Genomic DNA, 22,320 nt, shown 5'->3' on the forward strand with positions numbered 1-22,320 from the left:
TAAAGGCCGACCTAGAATCCTGGCAAATTACAATGGGGTATCTCTGTGGCAGGACAACGTGGTCTTGCGTTCCGACTTTCAGGTGCAGTCGGACGCGGCAAGTACGTTGGGTTTTGGAGTCTATTTCAAAGAAGAATGGTGTGCACAGCGTTGGCCGGCCAGCTAGGAGGGTACAGACATTACACGCGACTTAACATTCTTAGAATTCTTCCCTATAGTGGTAACCGTGCATTTGTGGTCCGAGGAATTCAGGAATCAACGAGTCTGCTTCAGAACCGACAATCAAGCGGTGGTCAGCGTCCTAACTCTGCAATCTTCAAGATCTGCAAGAGTGTCACCCTCTTACGCCATTTTGTCTTACTGAGCTTGCAATTCAACATGCATTTTTCGACCAAATTTGTGCTGGGGTTTAATAATAACATCGCAGATGCTTTGTCTCGCTTCCAGATGGACCACTTCCGCTTGTTGGCACCAGAGGCGCGCCAGTGGCCAGAGCCGTTCCCGGAACACCTATGGAGCCTTGGGAGCATGAAATCCTAAAGGGAGTATTTGCGTCGGTTGCCCCTTCCACCCTTAGCTCTTATAAACGGGCTTGGTCGGATTTCACTAACTTCAGAAAAAAGGAACTGCTGACTCGTCCCTGGCCTGCCTACTCAGGAAGAGGTCATGCAATACATAGTGCATTTAAGGAATCTTGGGCGAGCCGCAAAGACCCCTAACATCCACCCAGCAGCCATAACTTTTTTCTCTAAATCACTCTATTTCACAGACCCGCGTGATAACTTCCACTTACGCAGTGCTATGGAGGGCTGGCGTCGGCTCCAGCCACCTGCCAGTGATACTAGGCGGCCTATTACGTTTGACATGTTGGTTCAGATACACAAGCAGCTGAGGACCCTTTGCTGGACAAAGTTCAAAGCGCGTTTATTTTCAGCAGCGTTCTCGATAGCCTACTTTAGGGCGCTCAGAGTAGGTGAAGTGGTCTGCGAGGACCACCCTGATGGCATCACACGGGGCATTATAATAGGGGATGTGCCACTGTCCGACTCCCAAGCTATGGTGCACATCCGATGCTCTAAGACTGACCAGAAAGGAAAAGGCATTATTATACGCCTCCCGGCAACAGGCACTGCAGGTCCATGTCCACCAATTCGCCATGGTCCTGCGCAAGGCCATTGCCTCCTGCGGTTATAGCCCCAGCGAATTCTCTGCCCACTCTTTCAGGTTTGGCGCAGCTACTTCAGCCATGCACTTGAGCCTTTCATCCGAGAGAATTCAGGACTTGGGGAGGTGGAAATTGAACGCGTACAAATAAGTACATCCGTGCGTAGCGTCGACCGGGTCACCATCGCTGATCCCCAGTCGTCATTCTTTGTTTTCCAGGTGGCCAGATTGTGCGCGTTTGAATAGCCAGGCACAGCATAGTCCATTGGGCCCGGGAAAGGGCGATAGTGGCGGGCCTGGGGAGCAGTCTGGGGCCTCCCAGAATCTGTGAAAGTGTCTTGGATCGCAAGGAGAGGCATGATGTTGCTGCCGACCATCCGGGCACAGCATAGTCCATTGGGCCCGGGAAAGGGCGATAGTGGCGGGCCTGGGGAGCAGTCTGGGGCCTCCCAGAATCTGTGAAAGTGTCTTGGATTGCAAGGAGAGGCATGATGTTGCTGCCGACCATCCAAAACCGGGCTGCTTCACTCGGCTACCCTGACCTGCTGGTGGTGCAGCTCGGTGAGAATGACCTTGCTTGCCGTAATGCAGTGGATTTAAAATTGAAAATATTCAGTGACTTTGATATCCTCATGGACACCTGCCCGGGGATGACGCTGCTTTGGTCCTCCTTGCTGGAGAGGCGCTCTTGGCGCGATGGATGTTACCCTATCGCTTTGAACGGAACCAGGCGGCTCCTGAATTCCTTTGTGATCCACAGAGTGTTATCTTTGAATGGCCAAGTTATCTCGCATCCCAGTTTGAAACAGAGTGAAGCAGCCCTCTATCGCTATGACGGTGTACATCTGTCGCCTATGGGGAATGATATCTGGCTGGAGAACGTAATTACGGGAATGACAGATTGGTTACGTGTTAGAGAGCTTAACTAGGCGAATAAGAGATTAGGATCACGGCCCCTTAATAATTTAGAAGTGCTTGAATAATTAAATAATTAATTTTCGAATTAGGAAATTAGGGTGGTATTACATGTGAGCGGATTGGCGGCGAGCCTGGGGGGGCTCGAGTGGCGGTTAGGCGTTGGAAATTTGCATAACAATTAGATGGAGGAGGGGCAGGCTACGTCATCAGCTGCCCAAATTTGGAGAAGTAATTCCGTTAAAGGATTCCGGGGGCGAGGCTTGGTCCTGAGCCTGGAGTTGCCTGGGCCGTAAGGCACGCCCCTTCGGTGGCCACAGGAGGAGCTCTAGTAGATCTACGTCGCGGGGCTCCTTTCTGGTGGTTAACCTCTCACAGACTTCAACACACGGGTTGGAGTCGGATATAGTCTGTTAGGTTCCAACGCCTAAGCCAATTCCGCTCAACATGCATAATTAATAAAGTTGTGGCCTTAACCACCCAATTAAATCTTAATCACTGTGTCATGAGTCTTTATTACATGGGAAGGAGGGCTATTGCCACACAAAGCCACTTCCGCGCCTGCGACGGAGGTGGGGTTGTGGGCTGCCCGACTGTACCATCGCGTAGGGGCTGCAAGCTCAGCCCCTACGCAATGGTAGGTTCCCGCCTGCGTCACCCCCCGACCAGCCAATGAGGTCGGTCGGGGCGGGGCCACCAACTTTAAGCACTCTGCAGGCGGGAAAAGCTCCCTCTTTTGTCCCTCTTCGCCGGAGCGAACAATTCACCCGCCCGCCCACCCCTTAAAAAGAGGTAAGGGGACGCTGCTGTGGACGTCAGTTGGTCGCCCTGGTTGGCCAGGGGGCTGGGTAGGATTTTTCCCATACTGGGCTAGCCATGATGGGTTTTTCGCCTACCTCGTAGCATGTCGTCACAACTTAGGTTAGGCGGTTAGGCGTTGGAAATTTGCATAACAATTAGATGGAGGAGGGGCAGGCTACGTCATCAGCTGCCCAAATTTGGAGAAGTAATTCCGTTAAAGGATTCCGGGGGCGAGGCTTGGTCCTGAGCCTGGAGTTGCCTGGGCCGTAAGGCACGCCCCTTCGGTGGCCACAGGAGGAGCTCTAGTAGATCTACGTCGCGGGGCTCCTTTCTGGTGGTTAACTTCTCACAGACTTCAACACACGGGTTGGAGTCGGATATAGTCTGTTAGGTTCCAACGCCTAAGCCAATTCCGCTCAACATGCATAATTAATAAAGTTGTGGCCTTAACCACCCAATTAAATCTTAATCACTGTGTCATGAGTCTTTATTACATGGGAAGGAGGGCTATTGCCACACAAACAGTGTTTCTGTGAGCTCTTGTTTCCGTCACGGTCCTCCGTGCGCCAGAAGCCGTTTAGTCATGCTAGCCACATGACTCAGGCCACATTCGGCCTGAAAAGTGAGATGAGCGGCGCACCCAGAGTAACCTTTGACTGACCTTAACTGTCCAAGGCTGGAGTGCCAACTTGGCCCTGCAACTATCTGGGGGCCATGGGTGCCCTGCAGCGTGCATGGACTTGGCATCGAAAGCTGTAGGTGCCTGGCCCCTTCATGGGGAATTTTGTGGGTGCTTGGGCACCCAGAGCCCCAGTGATTTGGCACCTATGGTTCCGGGGTCCTTTACCTTTAACCTTTAGATGGACCAATGCTCTGACTTAGTCTAATTTTCCTATGTTGGCTGCCATCTTTTGAGTAGTCCCTGGAACTATGCCTTTAAAGACCACCTGGATGTACAGATATTAGCAGGTGATGATGCTTAGCTCTGTGCTTTATCTACTAGGTTCTGCATACCAAGCAGCTGTTAAAGACTGAAGAGCAAGCTAGGCTTTTGAAAATGAAAGGAAAACTGAAAAACCTAAAATACAGGGGGCAGGGTAAGATATGAGGCTGGGGGGGGGGGTAACCTCTGGGTGGGGAGGGAGGAAAAAGCATGCAGATGAAGGCAACCAAGATAATCAACATTCTGGAAACCAAGTCTTAGGAGGAACGGTTGTAGGAGCTGGGTATGTTTAGTCTGGTAAAGAGTAGACTGAGAAGAGGTATGATAACCATCTTCAAATATTGAAAGGGCTGTCACGTGGAAGAGGGAATAAACTTGTTTTCTCCTGTTCCAGCAGGGAGGACCTGAAGCAATGGCTTCTAGTTGCAAGAAATGAGATTCTGACTAAACATCAGGAATAACTTTCTGACAGTAAGAGCTGTTAACCAGGCATAGGCAACCTTGGCTCTCCAGATGTTTTGGAACTACAACTACCATGATCCCAAGCTAACAGGGCCAGTGGTCAGGGATCATGGGAGTTGTAGTTCCAAAACATCTGGAGAGCCAAGGTTGCCTTTGCCTGTCAGTTAAACAGTGGAACGGACTCCTTCAGGAGGCGGTTGGACTCCTTGGAGGTTTTTACACAGAGGTTGGATGACCATCTGTCATTATAATTCCTGCACTGAACTAGATGAATCTTGGGGTCCCTTCCAACTCTACAATTCGATGTTTCTATATCCAGCTGCAAAGATAACAAAATACAGTTCATCATGACAACAAAAACCATCACCAGGACACAACTCGGAAGCAAGCAACAGCCACAAGTGGATCTTGAGGGCTTTCCTACTGGGGCCTGTCAGCATAAAGAGAGTAGAGTGCGCCGTACAATAAAGTGCAGTGAAAAGGGGGAAACAGCACTGATGACGTACAAGAAAAGTGGAGAAAATCTCACATATCTCATGAGGCAGAGGAGTATGCTATAGAGTCAAAAGGGAAGGTCGACAAAAGGGTTCAGAGAAGTGGTGGAGAGAGGAATTCGTCACCACTTCTGTCCCCAGAGAAGTAACCAGGCAATGTCTTCACTCTCACAGCCCATGACAGGGAATTTGCTTTTGCTTTGTGAACTGCATTCATTGGGGGGGGGAGGGGCGGCACTTCAATATTAGACAGACACCATCTCTGTTCTCTTTTCAACACCTCCCTCTTTTCAGACCCTCCCTCTTTCAAGATCTTTTGAAAAATCCCTTTTGAGATCTTTCCCGGTCTTCTGCATCTGCATTGGAATTGCTTAAAAGACATTTTATTGTTTTTTCCACTTGTTTGCTGTCCTGGGCTCCTTCAGGAGGAAGGACAGGGTATAAATTTAATGAGTAATAAATAAATATAAATAAATAAATCCAGCAGAATAAATCTGGCAGTTATCCTTCCTGCTAACCTTCAGGTATCTCTTGAATCCTTTTTTATGCTGACAAAAAGTAAAGTCTTTTATAAGTTAATTGTTGTTGGTTGTTTGGTTTTTTAAGCTGGATTCAGCCAAGCTTGGCTAGAAAAAAGAATTCAGTGTAATAATTAGCAAGGTTATTCAAAACGTGGCAATCGTAGAATCATAGAGTGGAAAGGGATCTCAAGGGTCATCTAGTCCAACCCCCTGCCATACATGACTATATCATTCTGTGGATTTATGGCACAGGCTGAGAAGATCTGCAGTGACTCTGCAGAAATGTCCACTTCACACCGATGAGTTGCTGAAGGTCAGCCTCCTTTGAATAAATGGCTGCTAAAGCAACCAACATTGGCCGCTCGGATGAAACGTTTTGTTTATAATACATGTTTATGGAGCGGTAATTTCATTAGTGCTCTCAAAATAGATACTTGAGAGCACACAGCTGCTCACCGAACAGCACTGAACCTTCAGCAGAACCGAGGCTTCGGTTGATAAGCTGCCCCCTCGCTCTTAACTGCAGTCTTGAACAGTAATTGACATCAGTTCCTGGAAGCAAAGATAGTAGCCTGGGGAAGGCCATTTGAGTTTTCCATAAGGCCTTTCAGTAACAGATTCTTTAAAAGAGAGAGGGGGAAGTGAAGTTGATTTGGCACTAGCAAGTAAATTCAAAGATAAAATGGTTTACACTGGTTATGTGTGTACCACAAATTACAAGGTGAATTGCGGTAGTTTGGGAAAGGTTCTTGCTAGTGCTATTTTTCTAGGGGTACACAAGGGCACTTACTGTAACAACTTCATGATGAGTACCAGCGCAAAAATATTTGTTATTTAACTTAGTTAGAAGACTCAATTACCGGTAGCAAATTAATCACATCATCAATAATTTCTTGGAAATGAAAACAAAGTATAAAGATGAGCATTGCCTTGGAACTTACGATTTCTAAATAATCTCCAGTGTTTGGTTAGAATAATAGAATCTAACCAAATTAGATTCTATTTGGTTAGAATCATAGAATCGTAGAGTTGGAAGAGACCACAAGGGCCATCCAGTCCAACCCCCTGCCGAGCAAGAAACACCAATCAAAGCATTCTTGACATATGCCTGTCAAGCCTCTGCTTAAAGACCTCCAAAGAAGGAGACTCCACCACACTCCTTGGTAGCAAATTCCACTGCCGAACAGCTCTTACTGTCAGGAAGTTCTTCCTAATGTTTAGGTGGAATCTTCTTTCTTGAAGTTTGAATCCATTGCTCCGTGTCCACTTCTCTGGAGCAGCAGAAAACAACCTTTCTCCCTCCTCTATATGACATCCTTTTATATATTTGAACATGGCTATCATATCACCCCTTAACCTTCTCTTCTCCAGGCTAAACATACCCAGCTCCCTAAGCCGTTCCTCATAAGGCATCGTTTCCAGGCCTTTGACCATTTTGGTTGCCCTCTTCTGGACACGTTCCAGCTTGTCAGTATCCTTCTTGAACTGTGGTGCCCAGAACTGGACACAGTACTCCAGGTGAGGTCTGACCAGAGCAGAATACAGTGGTACTATTACTTCCCTTGATCTAGATGCTATACTCCCTTCCTTTCCTATTCCTTCTATACAGTAATTTTTAAGAAATGCTATTTCCCAAACTCTTTTATACCACTATCAGTAGTTTTGAAGATTTCCAGTTGCTAGCAGTGACTTGCCTAGCTGCTCTTATCTAATATTATGTATGTTTGAGATCTGATTCTTCAACCATTTCTTTTAAATTGCCAAAGGGGGTGGTTCTGCTGTCCTTGGGATACCATAACCAGTACTGCAATAGCTTTCATTGTATTCAATATCTCTTCCAATTACTTGAGGACAAGTCCAAAATAAATGTAACAGGCTTGCATTTGACATCTCCAGCAATTATCATCCTGAAGACTGTGTTTTCTGCAAATGAACAAACATCAGATACTAAGTGGCAATTTATATAAATTATATTTTAATGGCACTAGAATAAGATTTATACATTCTTATACCCAATTTTCTGCAATAATTGCTTTACTGAATCTTCTCTCCATATACCTTCAAAACTATATGCGTGATCCTGACTTCAGCAGTTAAAGCCATTAAAGTTTATCACATTGACAGAAACCAAAATAGCACGTTACTTACATCCCTTGAGAACTGATAAGTGTATCAGGCAAAGAAGTCAATGCAGTGGGATTGCAATGCCTGGCAAACTGTACGTTTTGTTATTTTCCAATCAACCCTTGTCAAAGGCAGCAAACCTTCTAGAGGGAACAAGGAACCAGAGGAGTCAACCACACTTGATACAGCAATGTGCCTGCTTATATAACCAAACCCATGCATTTTATCTGAAATTTGTTGACCGACAATGCCATTTACCAGGTGAAGGAAAAGCTCAAGAGGCATTGTTCTGAAGCTTAATCACTTGTGTGTTGCATCACAGATTGGCTTTCTTTTCAAAAATGAATCTGGGGTTAAGGAGAAGCTACACTAATGTCTTCAATCCAATGCCACTCTAATTCCACTTGTTAAAATGCCACTGCTTATGTAGTCTGTAAAGAAGAAATAGAGCCATCTTCTATCTAAAGTAGGCATAGGAAAATTCCGGCCCTCCAGATGTTTGGGACTACAATTCCCATCATACCTGACCACTGGTCCTGCTAGCTAGGTATCATGGGAGTTGTAGTCCCAAACATCTGGGGGGCCGGAGTTTGCCTATGCCTGATCTAAAGGGCTGTCACATGGAGGATAGAGCAAGTTTGTTTTCTCCTGCTCTAGAGGCTAGGACCCAAACCAATGGATTCAAGATAAAAGAAAGGAGATTCCAACTAAACACCAGTAAGAGCTTTCTAACAGTAAGAGTTGTTCAAAAGTGGGGCCGACTCTCTCAAAAGGTGGTGGACTCAGCTAATATAAACAAATTTGCAAAGCAATTTCCCCTAAAATAATGCATTTATGTGGGTGTGGGTGTTTTAAATTACTACAGCGGTACCTTGGTTCTCAAACTTAATCTGTTCCGGAAGTCTGTTCCAAAACCAAAGCATTCCAAAACCAAGGCGCGCTTTCCCATAGAAAGTAATGCAAAATGGATTAATCCATTCCAGTCTTTTAAAAACAACCCTAAAACAGCAATTTAACATGAATTTTACTACCCGGTATCTAATGAGACCATTAATCCATAAAATGAAAGCAATAAACAATGTACTGCAGTCACACAATCAGTAGTTGAACTGGGTTCCAGTGTCACAAAAAGAAAAAAAGAGCAGCAAAAACAAAAATGCAAAATAATTAGCAAAAACATACAGACCTCAGCGCAACACTGAAAACGGAAGTGTGACACTCAAATCGGAAGCATAGCACTCAAAACGGAGCATGTTTGGCTTCCAAAAAAAGTTCACAAACTGGAACACTTCTGGGTGTGGGTTCCAAGTTGTTTGAGTATCAAGGCCAGGTGTCGGCAACCTTTTCTTCCCGTGGGCCGGACATGGGCCACACAGGCGCAGAAGCCATTTCCAGTGGCGCTGCAGACATTTTGGAAATGAGCAGCCAGCACTGGAAATCGCTTCTGCGCAGCCGCGGACATGCACAGAAGCAATTTCTGGCGCTGCAGACATTTTGGAAATGGGCAGTGCAGCACCAGAAATCACTTCTGCGCATGTCCGCAGCTGCACAGAAGCGATTTCCAGCGCTGCTCGGTGAGTCCCGGTAAGTGCATGTAGAAAACGAGGGATGCGGGTGGCACTGTGGGATAAACCACAGAGCCTAGGGCTTGCCAATCAGAAGGTCGGCGGTTCAAATCCCCGTGACGGGGTGAGCTCCCATTGCTCAATCCCTGCTCCTGCCAACCTAGCAGTTCGAAAGCATGTCAAAGTGCAAGTAGATAAATAGGTACCGCTACAGTGGGAAGGTAAATGGTGTTTCCGTGCGCTGCTCTGGTTCGCCAGAAGTGGCTTAGTCATGCTTGCCACATGACCCAGAATCTGTACACCGGCTCCCTCGGCCAATAAAGCGAGATGAGCGCCGCAACCCCAGTCATCCGCGACTGGACCTAATGGTCAGGGGTCCCTTTACTTTTACCAGTCAAACAGACATCTGTTAATGACTGGACTACTAGCTGGGCCTTTCCAAGAGATCTCAATACGTGGACTGGATGGTACTGGGAGAGGCACCTTTCATATATTATATTAGAAGAGATCTCATCTGTTTCTTAATGCCATCATAGACTAATCTTAGAGAAATGAGGCTTTGGCTTCTGTCCCAGTTACCCTTGCCCCACTTATCCAAGATGTGAAAAGTTCCAGGCCACAGCACTTACCTGGAATTAGCTTTCTTTGGAGACTCAGACTAAACATCAGGAAGGACTTTCTGACAGTAAGAGCTTTTCTGACAGTAGAACTGATTCCTGTGACTCTCCTTCCTTGGAGGTTTTTAGACAGAGGTTGGATGGCCACCTGCCACGTATGATCTAGTTGAGATGGCTGCATTGCAGGGGATTAGATTAGATGAACCTCAGGACCCCTTCCTACAGTTCTATGATTCTAAGTCACACACAGCAAACCTGATGTTTGCTAAGAATGGACAGCCCCCTGCCCCCCATACACATACACACCAAACAGACAAGTCAAGCCCTTTGGGAATAGAGCATGCTCACTGGACACAGAATGCTGATAGACTGTTGAGAGGGAGATGCAGAAAAGTGGGTGAGAAAATGAAATTGAGCAACTGGGAAATGATCATCGGGAAAGTGAGGCAAGTAGAGAGATGAAAACTTTTTCACTGTCTGGATAGGTCACTGCCTGCTCCACAAGAGAAAAAGCCATTTTTAGATGCTCCCTGAGATGCCTAGAAAAATGAGAGGAGAAATTCAGGGTTTTCATTCAGCTGCTATTGCCCATTCTCACACTCAAAATGGAGGGGAAGGGAAACCTCACCAGCACCCAAATATGCTCAGTGAGCAAGAAATACTGAGGGTTGGAGATGACAGGAAGGGTAACAGAATGAGGTAACTAGCATTCTGAACTGAAGCTGCATGCAGCACTTTCCCCTTCCAATAGCAATGTGGCTCATTGGCTGGCTCAAATGGGTTGGAAACAAAATGGGGCTACCCATAATACAGGTTTCTGCCTAACTGGGGGACCCTGAGCCACGCAGTTGTATATGGCTTCTAAAAGAAATCTACTCTGTTAGGACTATGTGCATAGTGGCTGGGCAGATAGCTCACTCAGGCAGGTGCTAGCTCAGGTCCTGGTGCTGGGGAGAATACTGGCTGCTCTGAAAGAAACAGGAGATGCTGCTTTTTTGGAAGACAGAGTAGGAGCATGGATTGATAACAACCATGTGTCTGGTGGAATGCATGAAAGTGGTACATAGAGCTTGCAAGAAGGTCCTTGTGGGATAACTTAATGTTTGACAGCCGAAGGAGGGGGGGAAGGATGGCAGGTGGTGAGCGGATGCAAGAGATCCCAATGGACACAGAGAGTGGGGATGGGGGGCAGTCTGAGTTGGTGGGCAGAAAGAAATGGAAGAGGGAAAGTCCTAAGGCTATGTCTGTGTACACACAAAGAGCAGGGGTGTAGTTTGGAGAGCTTCCTGCAGAAGAGCAGTGAGCAAGCGTATCTGAAGGTGTTGGCTGTGGCTTTTATAAGTCTACTATTAAGCTAGAGAAGTAGCCCTCAAGCAGATTCATTTCTCTCCTTGCCAATTGAGGATTTTCAGTTTATCATTTGCTGGGTTGGAAGCAACAGTGATTGACAGTATCAGGCAATTGTTTCTGACCTTTGTGTCCCTCGTGCCTACAAGGGAAGCCTGGCATATATAATGAAGCTTTAAAGTTGGGTTCAGAGTCTGAAAACATTTACTAATAACCACGATCCCGTGGCTTATCTACTAGGAAACAAGTCCCACCTACTCAGGAACAAGGCACATTATGATGATTTGTACTAAGAATTTTACCTCCGCTGACACCCCACCCCACCCCCCACCCCTGCTTTCTCTTCAGCAGCAATTGCACCAATGCCAGTCAACCTGGCAATGAAGATAAACTTTGTGGCTCCCACCAAAAGCCACAGGTAACTCAAGAGGTATCCAAGCCACAGGTATCCAAGAGCTAAGGTAAATCAATATGCATGAGACCCCGCTGCCACACTTTGCCACTTTGTCTGCACCTAATCACATCCTATGTCTGAACACTCCCCTCCATCTCACTCACATGTGTGGATAGGGCCTAATGGAGCCACTGATTTGGTAAAGAAAGGAGTAAAGAAAACTTGGTAGGAATAGTCATCCTCACCCTCCAACCCAGGATATAAAGAAGTGTAAGCAAGCATGCCTGTTTACGAGGAGTGGGAATTGGGATTGTTGTTAGATGTGAAAGTCGTGTATGTACCATGCAAACTCTCCCTGCTCTTTAAGTTTTAAGGGTAAGCAGGAGGTGCAATCACATAATTTACATCACTTGAGCAAATTAGTACGGTAGGTTCCCTTCTTCTTACAATAGTGGTTGTCCAAGGGAACCCACCATGTCCACAATTAATAAGTCCTGGTAAAATGCCACAACTATAGAAATCACTGCAGGCTGGTACCTCTAGGCTAGGGAACTTCATACATGGGACTAATCCCAAAGGGACCCATTATATTTTTTGCTGCTTGCTGATAAGAAATCTCCCAGCACTATGACGGATCCCTCAAGAGCATTGGCCTTCAGCTCTTATGGGTCTGGACTCACTACTGGGTCACAGCATGATCCAAGGTGGTTCACAACAGCACCACTACCACAAAACAATTATTATTATTATTATTATTATTATTATTATTATTATTATTATTCTCTGGGCAGCTTCCAACAGAAATATTAAAATACAATAATTTATTAAACATTAAAAGCTTCCCTAAATACCTATGATAAACGATTAAGAAATGGGCCCCCAAAATCTATCTTTGAGTTAAAGGTGGGTCTCAGATTCGGAAATAGGCGGCTACTAATCTAGAGAATACAGTTCCAAGGTTATCTCATTCCATCAGCAAAAGAGCAATCACTAACATTATATGGAGGATAGCCATCCTAATTGGCCTAGATGAATTTTTTTTAATAAAAAAAAAAGAGTTTCAGAACGAGGGGTTTCTAGCCACACAATCACCCTACTCTAGCAACAAAAATCCGGCTGGCAGCTTTAAAAATTAGAAAGGTTCATCCAGAGTGTGGAAATACAAGCAAACAAGCCACTGAGCAGTGAAGTGGCTAAATCACAACACTTTTTGTGATGTCTTAAATATGAACTGCTGTTCCATTACCAGCAAATGTAAACTGGCATAATTATGTCTGGCAGAGAAAATAGGGATTCGGGAAATGAAGATCAAAAGATCACTATATATGCAAAGCACTTTTCATAGCTCTCCTGCAGCCTTAAAAAAAAAAGAAAAAGCAGTGAGGTACAAGACTGATGCTGAAAATTTGTTCATGTCATTGAATGGGGTGTGAAGAGTTTGAGCAACCTATAACTCCTATGTGTACTCTGCACAGTAATATATTCAACAGCATAATATTGGGAACCTTTGCACAATAGATCCGAGATAGAATTCACAGAGAAAATAATGTCATTACTTCTCTGGCTGATTATTGCAGGAGCACCCTTCAAAAGGCAGACAGAGTTTTCCTTGGGACACGTCTGCACTCATTGTGTAATGCCAGCACTGTTGTTGTTGTTGTTGTTGTTCAGTCGTTTAGTCATGTCCGACTCTTTGTGGACACTCCATGGACAAATACAACAGCCAGCACTGTTACTGGCCATCAAAGTCTCTCTCAGCCAGGCAAACCAATATGGATAAGTGGATGCAAGTTAAAAATGGAAACTTCAGAACCAAAATGTTTGTCTAAAAATATTTTAATAGAGCAACTTTCCCAAGAAACAAATCTGATATATGACACCCGATGCATAAAATTTTGCTATTTAGGTCTCATTTGAGGGGGAGGAAACACACACACACACAAACGTGGCAAGTTGTCTGATTCACAGAAGCACCATAGCTAAGACCATGCTGCTTTGGTTAAGTCATGGCTTTAGAGACCTGACACACTGATTGACCAAGAAAAATGTCTACAGAGTAACCATTGTTTCATATGTTTTGTTGTGTTCTTTCATGCTCAGCTCACAAAGATAAAACCCTTTGAAGATAAGGAAACAAATGATTTCAGCATTAGATGCCAAAACATACAGAAATCTTAATACTAATTTACAACAGAACACAACTTTTTTTTTTTACAAAAAGTTTTCAGTATCCTAGTCAGGCAAGATGCTACATAGGGCTAAAACATTTTCCCCCCAAAGAATGTGTAGAATATTGACATTAGAGGAAGGCTTTGTCCTAATTTTTAGAGAAGGACTGGTTTCAAAAAGGTAATGTCCTAAGACTCAACATTCAATGACACACACAAAAATTATATAACCTGAAACAAAAGTTGCATTCTACATGTTATTTACAAATCACAAATTAGTTACAAGAAAGAAAAAAGAAAAAAAGCAGCCCAACATACATAAACCTGCACACTCTTAGAAATCAAAAAGGTGTTTTATGTTAACATTCTCATCCACTTGATTCTGGTAGCTCTAGTTCTGCCAACAACAAAATATCAAATGAGAATCCCATTCTAATCCATAGCAACATAGACAGAAGCCTATGTGGAATATATTCAGGCTCAAACAGTACCAACACTCCAAATGAAGGGAATTCCATGGCAACAGTATAAGTCACCATGAATACTTTCTGCTTATGTTTCCTTGGTATATCTCATTGGTCAAAGCAAAATGGCAGAAAGGTGGAAGATTAAATTACATGGCCTTTCTGGTTAGACAAGAACCTCAAATCCCAGGCATGATCGCCAACCTCCCACCCTTTTCAGTGGTACCAAATATTTCACTTGTGCTTCAGATGGCTATCCTTCAGATTACTTTACCTCTGGCCACTCTAAACGAAGATAAAGTGGACCAAATGGCAGAGGACCATTGATAGGAAGTATATGGCAGGTTATATTAAGTAATGTGGTGCTTTACCACTCAAAAGGGTGATCTGTAGGGCAGTGGTGACATTAAATGGAGAGGGCAGAATATGGGTTGCACCCAACTAAGTTGCCCCATGAGCACAAGGACTTCCACCTGTGCAATGGAACTTCCCGTCTCTCTCCTCGGTGCCTCTCAAATCTCTTCTGGAGGGTTGGAGGGGAAAGCCAGAACAGATTTGGAGGGGAGAAGGGAAGGGAAGGAAGTCCCACTGTGGAAAACCTTGCATTAATGAGATGACTTCAATGGATAAAACTCTTAGGTTTCCATCTTTTAGAGAAGACCCAGTGCCATGGAATGACTGTAGGCATGGTGTCCCATATGCTTGGCTCCAGTCCTCATTCACTAACCAGAGCAGAGATGAGGAACCTATAGCCTATATGTCAACTGGTGTGAGTGGCATTTGTACAGATACATTCTGCATTAAATCCAGTATTGGATTTACCAGATGATACCCCCCAGATCTTTTCAACATCAGAAGGCCTTATGTGAATTCTGTCCTTGAGGGCAACTGAGGTCTGGTGGGTAGGGTGCCAACCTTGAGCAGACGCCAACTGAGCTAATGTAATTCTAGTGACATGACTATGTACTTGCTGATCACATTCAATGACTGGGAGCTCAGAGTGCAAACTTATGGACACTGAGTGGGATGTCACAATATACTGCTCATGGTATCAATTTGCTGGGGATGAAACCACAAAAAATGTTACACTGGTAAAGGTTCTAGGTAGTCCATTGTTTCTAATGGAAAACAGAGTCTTCCACAGCAGAATCCGCTCTAACAAAATTATACCTTCCTCTCACTTAGTACTTTCCATCCAATTAGTTCTTTTGAAGAAAAATACTGAACAAACCAAGAACATGCAAGGGATTAATTTTTAAAACATTTCAAAAATTAACAATCTGTAATTTCCTAGTGTCCTTCATTTGAATATCAAAAGAAAGGAGGACAGCCTATGTAAAAGTAGAAAGGAATTTTCTTGCCATATCCACTGGCATGGTTTCTTTGAAGTGATGCATAATTTTTGACCATTAACTAAGAGCCCAGTTTTCCCATCAGGTCTAAAAGATTTTTTGATATTGCAAGGGTTTTGTTGTTCTTGTTAAAACAAACCAACACTTTTTCCAAGTACCATTTTGCTATTTAAGATAATGCTCTCACACCATAATGGACAAACATATCTCTCAAGAGTCCTACCCAATGAGATTTCAAAAATGTGCAGGGCACTCTGTGCACCAGGTAAGCCCAGTGACCAGTGCACAAAAGTGGGGAAGGCATGTAATAAGATTATTTTTTTACTAATAAAGAGAGCTGCCATTTATTACTTCTGGAAATGCAAAATGCTTCCTCTCTCCATGGCCTTCCACGGGTACAACACTTATATTAAAGGTTAATTCACAATGAACTTCCCCTGAGCACTAACTTCTCAGCACAACTGCATCCAGTTTGGCGTTGCTGTCTCAGTGGCAATCAATATCTGCACTTACCTTTTATTGCAGGGAACGACCTACTCTTTCTATTAAAAAAACCCTCTTCATTGTGTGATATCCAACTAAATCCTACCCATGACTAACAAGTCTACTCTATGGATCTACTCTGAGTATGACCTAGTTGGTTACCACACATAAGACACAGGGGATCCCTTAGTTCTCTATGCATGCATGGTGCTTCTTCATAGAGAACACGGGGTGGGCAGGACAGCACCTTGTGACTTGCCTCTGATCTGGGACCAGAAGTAGAATACAGGGATCCAGATTCATCCCACATGAGGTACAGATTGCTGCATATATATTCATACCCACAATGCAGTGCAATCTATTGCAGGACGTTCAAGCTTTAACAAAGAGGAAAAAAATCCCTTACGTGCAAATCAAGTACACAATTCACTTACCTTCTGAAAAGGGTACAAAGCTTTTCATGGGGGTGTAAAATTGACCTAGAGTACCTTGCTACCCAGAGGTAAGCTACAAGCAAAGTTTCAGCTATGTTGTTTAAATCTATTACAGCAGTCCAATAACAATGTAATCAAACAAACAGATTACTTAAAACCATAAATAAAAATCTATCTGTACTGCCACAGCACAACACGGTAGATGTGAGCCAATAACCTGACCCACAATGTCTTGTCAAATCCTTCTATCTGTATGTACCAGGGTTTCAACTCTGAATTGAGATCACATGTGGGAACCGCATTCTATCCGGGGTTTAAGCTTTTGCAATCATTACCAAAGCCAACAACAAAATACAATAAATGTTGAGACTTGCATTAATACTTCTCATATGGAAGGAGACAGGGAACATAATTACAATTTTCGTTCACTCTTGTTTTCCTAAGTGATAGGTTGCAAGAAAACCTTGCAAAATTGCAGCATGTTTAATCAAATCACAGCTTAAGAGAGACAAAGCTGCAAAGCACACAAGCTGAAAGCAAGGAGATTGAGGGCACAGAAGGACCTATTAATGGATATCTGAATAAAGGGGGGGCGATAGGGGGCTAAAAAGGTGAACTATATAAATCTGGAATGTCAAGAGCCAGTAACATAAGTCTGACTCTAGGAGGCAAACTTTTTGTGGAACAAAAGAAATACTGCCAAGTGATCAATTTTTATTCTTTCTAAGCAAAACATTTCAGACAAAACCTAATGAGCAGAAGCTCAGCAATGTCCACACATTTTTTTTTAGAAAGTGCAAAGTTTCTTTCAGAGGAAGCTGTTCTCCCCCCCCCTTTTTTTTTTTGGCTACCATGTTTTAGTATGCACTGGTCTTTTTAAAACAAAAACAGGAAGGTATGCTCCTCACAGGATTGCCCAAGACTGGTCACATTGTTCCAAGTTAGGCCCCCAATAGCAGCAAACAGATATTTTATTACATGGCAAGAAACATGTCCAAACTCCTCTTGTAGGTATAGTTTGCATCAAAGAACCTGAGTATCAGTAGAGCCTAACTGGGCCTCTGGATACCCTCCCTTCCTATGTCACTGCAGTGTCCGCTCCTATTGAGAATAAAATACTTGTCGCACAGTCACTATCTGCATCCTCTTGAGCTTGCACACGAAGCGGAACCATCTAAAAGAGTAAAAATAAAAAAAAGTTTAAGGAGAAAAATGATTCAAGGTAGCATCTTTGCTGGTGCCCTCCCACCTGATCCATTATCTCAAAAGACAAGCATGCCACCTATTCTTCTATGTGTACAAATACCCTAAGAAACTTAAAGGACATCTTTCCATATGCCAGAAAAGTACATAGATGGCTGTTAAGCCATAAAGCCCTAAACACCACCATATTATACAACATGCTACAGTAGTTACATCAGTTTGGAACACCAAGGACTGCCGAACAACACTGATAAGGCCTGAGTATTTCTGATCCTGCCAATTCAAGTAGTATCCATTCACTGATATCATGCTGAAGGTAAAGTTAACCTACACATTCACACACACTTCAGCCATCCAATACTAAATTTACAACTTCTTGGATCTTTTTTTGCTCATCTCTACAAACTTTATGAAGAGGGAGTGTATCTGATGCCCAAGAGTGAACTTTATTGTATTATGGGCTCAGGCTACCAATATTTTAGAGATGTAGAGGGAAGTGGAACTAGAGTGAGCCAGTTTTTCCTTACTCCTCAAGGTTACATTCTGAACCTTCTGCACCCTGGCACCTTCTCTTTGACCTGTGCTGCAAGTTGGCCACACCCAGGAACTTAACTTTGCAAATGTTGGTGAGAAGGAGTTGTTTGCTTCACTGTTTCAAACGAAGCTTCTGTTGTTAATCAATTTATAATGGTAATTTAAATTACTTACTGTAGGTTAATTCCTCTCCAGCTCTTTTACGTGACTGGTCACCTCTAAAAAAAAATGGAAGGAATTATAGAAAGTTAGCATGAAGCCTGACGTCAACATAGAGTTCAAAAACAATACAAATAAAATATAATATTTATGTATGCCAGAAGAGCAACAATAACAGAAGGAACAGAAGGAACCAGAATCAATTTATTCTGCATGACAAGTATTATCCCTAATATTTAGGACCAAGTTTTAAATTACCTGTGTGTCAGGGTCTTATTTCTGTATGATCTTGTTCTACACTAGCAGTTATTTGAAATGAGGAGCTGAAAAGGATAAGCAAATGATGTGCTTACTTCCCATGCTGGCAGCATAACACTCTGTGGCTAGTAACGCTGGCATGTGAAGCAGGCACATAATCTACCTATCCAACACAATGGCCACCTTTCTAAATGTTACAGGGACGGATCCAACCATGCAGAAGTAGCAATCCTACCCAAAAGCATAACATGAGATTGACACCTATGTCAACTTTCTTTTGGAGGTGAGCAGCACCTTCAATGAGGGGCTGTTTTCATTAGGATGCCATAACCTTTTCCCATCCATGCTGCTAACAGCCCAGAATGGACTACCTAAAAATAATAATTATAATAGCCAAGCATGTTAGTAAACATACATATATTTAATGAGCCAACTAATTTTGCCTAAAAGATTTGAGGCACAAGGAGCAACCCTGCCATTAGTCACAAGAAAGCAGCTTTATTTAGGAAGCTTATTTAGAAACTGGGAAAGGGCAACAATTACTAACATGGGGAGTTTCATTTTGCATTTGTGCCTCAGCCATCAGACTAGTTAGTGTATTGATGAGATTTCTCAAATTTACTATTTCTCCAAAGATTCAGGTAGGTAGCCGTGTTGGTCTGACGCAGTTGATGTAGCACCTTAGAGACCAACTAAGTTTGTTCCTGGTATAAGCTTTTGTGTGCATGCACACTTCTTCAGATATACTTTTCTCAGGAGGGTTGTAGGAGATGGGTGATTGACACAATGGGTATGGTAAACCTGTTGATGACAGTCATCAACAGGTTTACCATACCCATTGCGTCAATCACCCGTCTCCTACTACCCTCCTGAGAAAAACCCCACCCCACTCTCCCACTATATATAAGGATCTGGTGACTTCTGTTTCAGTGTATCTGAAGAAGTGTGCATGCACACAAAAGCTTATACCAAGAACTTAGTTGGTCTATAAGGTGCTACTGGATATATATATATATATATATATATATATATATATATATATATATAATCTCCAAAGATTTGAACTGAGCAGCTTGGAAACCACACTGATAAGCTACTGAAAGAAATGCTACCAAGCCAACTTTGTTCCATTTAGTGAACAAAAGGGAGGAGTTAACATTCCTCCAACATATGTATGACTCATAGCTAAAACTATTTTGTATTGTAAGTGACCTCTAGCACTACAACTAACTTATCCTCCTGGAACATTGCTAGTGCTAAATCTCAGCCCCAAGGCTAAATATACCCAGTCACTGGGGAACAGCAGTTTAAAATTCAAAATTAAAATGAAACAGAGCACTTAATCATATTTTGGCGGGAAGGTGAACAGCGTTTCCATGCACTGCTCTGGTTTCGCCAGAAGCGGCTTAGTCATGCTGGCCACATGACCCGGAGGTTGTACGCCAGCTCCCTCGGCCAGTAAAGCGAGATGAGCGCCGCAACCCCAGAGTCGTTCACGACTGGACCTAACGGTCAGGGGTCCCTTTACCTAACTGCGCAAGAAATCTATAGCCATTCTGCAAGGGTTCAAGAACCACTTTTTAAGGAGGGTGTTGAGAGAACTCCAGCTTTTCCTGGTAAAAGCTGAAAGTGTGCATACACATACATAACAAGGACATAACAACAAACAAAGTAGAACAGTAATAATTCCCATCCACTCAGCCATTACAACATTCAAAACTCTGGTAGCTGGTTTATCAAGGCTATCATATGGCTTTAAGCAGACAGCTTTAGGTGCTTTTGTAGCAGTTGTTCAAGAGGCAATGTCTTTCTTTAGTCCTGTTTGCAGTCCTTGAAAACTGTAGGACATAATGCTTTTCCCCCATCCCTGATAGCTCCTCAGTGGACAAGCATCCACATTCTCCACGGTCAATGGAAACACCAAGGAAGAGAATAGAGAAACACGTGCTCCTTCCCAAAAACATTTACAACAAACAGACAAGTACAGGGGATCAGTTGTTATTACGTATTGCACTTTAAACTCTACTCTCTGGCCAGTTCATAAAATGTTTGCTTTACACACAAGGTGTTCTGACTTTTCTGGGCAGGTACAAGGACTGCTGGCAGCAATTATTCTGACTGTGCCTGCACTTTATTTCAGCTCAAAAATAATCATAGCCATGACTGACCCCACCCCCAAACCCCAACAACTTCAATTCGAGACACACGCTTAAAAAACTGGGTACTAATTTTTAAATGCCAGTGTTATTACCTGGAAAATCCTTCCTGAATAAGTTCTTGTTGGAGTTTCTGGTCTTGAGCAGCATATTCCTCAAGCTCAGATTCTACAGCAGGAGGGAGGATGTTTGGAATAAATTTAGAAAATAAAGCTGGTGCCATCTGAACCCATTCTGTGTAGAGATGGAAAGTAATAGTGAATGAAACAAAATCACTCACTCTCTCACACACACACATTAATTCATATGGCAGGCCTGTAACATCCTAACACTGAGCTTTCATGCTCAGTTAGTTAGAGCATGGTGCTGTTAATGGTAAGATTGCAGGTTCGATCCCCATATGAGACAGCTGCATATTCTTGGATTGCAGTGGGCTGGACAAGATGATCCTCAGGGTCCCTTCCAACTCTACAACTCTATGATTCTATGAAAGGATTAAATATTATCTTGCTGCATGCTAAATGCATGTACAAGGCACCAGATTGCTTAGCTATACAAGAAAAAGATGTCTGTTAGGGAGCAGCCTGGTGGAGTAGGTGCCCAGTGTTTTGACAGCAATCATAATGACAAACGTACCACAAATGCATCCAATTTCCAATGTGCCAAGCAGTTTAACTGCACACCTTGGCATTAATGGCTCTGATCTAGGACTTCATCTGCAAGACCACAATCTGGCCAAAAAAGATTATAAGAAAGGACTGTAACACACACACACACACACACACACACACACAGTGTGTGTGTGCTATACGTCTTCTTCTTGTTGATCGGGTTATTGAGACTTGTCTAAAAGATACCGCTTTTGAAGGCTTCAAAGCCAAGCCCTTTCATTTTTTGCCATGCATACATAACCCAGGCCATGATGTCACGGAATCATGGAATTGTAGAGTTGGAAAGGACCCTGAGGACCATCTAGCCCAACTCCTTGCTGTGCAGAAAAATGCAGCTATCCCATACAGGGACCAAACCTTCAACAATGGCATTATCAGCACCATGGAGACAAAGAACTTGCTGCTTGATTTTCCAGGGACATCAGCCCTGTAAATTTTAGACTATTCAAAAGAAAAATGATTTAGCTCATTTCCTATGTTTGTATTCCTTCTGTGAAGCGTAAGATACACTACTTATCAATATTCTGTATATCTACTATCCATCAAAATGTGATCACCACTGTTTTATTGCTTTCTAAACATTGTGCAAAATTAATAAAGATTATTTAAAATAAGAATAAAAATAAGAATAATTTACCTGGCCTAAGCATATACAATCCTTTGACAATGTTTGCCATAGTGGAAGGGTCTATCCAAAAAGGCGTGGTTTGAGCTTCTAGGAGTAAAGCTGAAATGATAAAACATTAATTGTATCCCAATTAAGCAGGTAATGGTGGCATCCGAGTAACCTTTTCAGAAGACAAAACTGAATGAACCATGTTATCAATTGTTACTAGTTCAGTATTGAAGAATATTTTATTTTCCAACAACCTTTTCCAAATATAGTGACAACTGCCTTTACCATCTTTATTAACAACAGTATGAAAATACTGGATGCTTCCAATATCTATTGATACCCCCACATGACACAGTAGGAACCTGAAGGAGCGTCTCCACCCCCATCGTTCTGCCTGAGGTCCAGTACCGAGGGCCTTCTGACGGTTCCCTCATTGCGAGAAGCTAAGTTGCAGGGAACCAGGCAGAGGGCCTTC

General features: G+C 43.4%; 1 protein-coding gene across 3 annotated transcripts in view; it reads right to left on the reverse strand.

Moving 5' to 3' along the window:
• Positions 1–13,165: 13,165 nt before the first annotated feature.
• CACUL1 (CDK2 associated cullin domain 1) overlaps positions 13,166–22,320 on the reverse strand; it is a 40,070-nt gene continuing 30,915 nt past the window's right edge. Inside the window, exons 6-9 of one of the 3 annotated variants that reach the window (XM_035137872.2) lie at positions 21,867–21,956; positions 20,654–20,726; positions 18,160–18,203; positions 13,166–17,422 (exon numbers count right to left, since the gene is read on the reverse strand). In XM_035137872.2, coding sequence (XP_034993763.1) covers positions 17,382–17,422; positions 18,160–18,203; positions 20,654–20,726; positions 21,867–21,956 — 248 coding nt within the window. In that variant the 3' untranslated portion in view covers positions 13,166–17,381. Of the gene's footprint in view, positions 17,423–18,159; positions 18,204–20,653; positions 20,793–21,866; positions 21,957–22,320 lie in introns of all 3 variants that reach the window. The other 2 variants (XM_035137871.2, XM_035137873.2) reach the window with 2 other exon arrangements.

The sequence above is a fragment of the Zootoca vivipara genome, chromosome 5 (genome assembly GCF_963506605.1).
Source record: "Zootoca vivipara chromosome 5, rZooViv1.1, whole genome shotgun sequence".
In the NCBI taxonomy this organism is placed as follows: domain Eukaryota; kingdom Metazoa; phylum Chordata; class Lepidosauria; order Squamata; family Lacertidae; genus Zootoca; species Zootoca vivipara.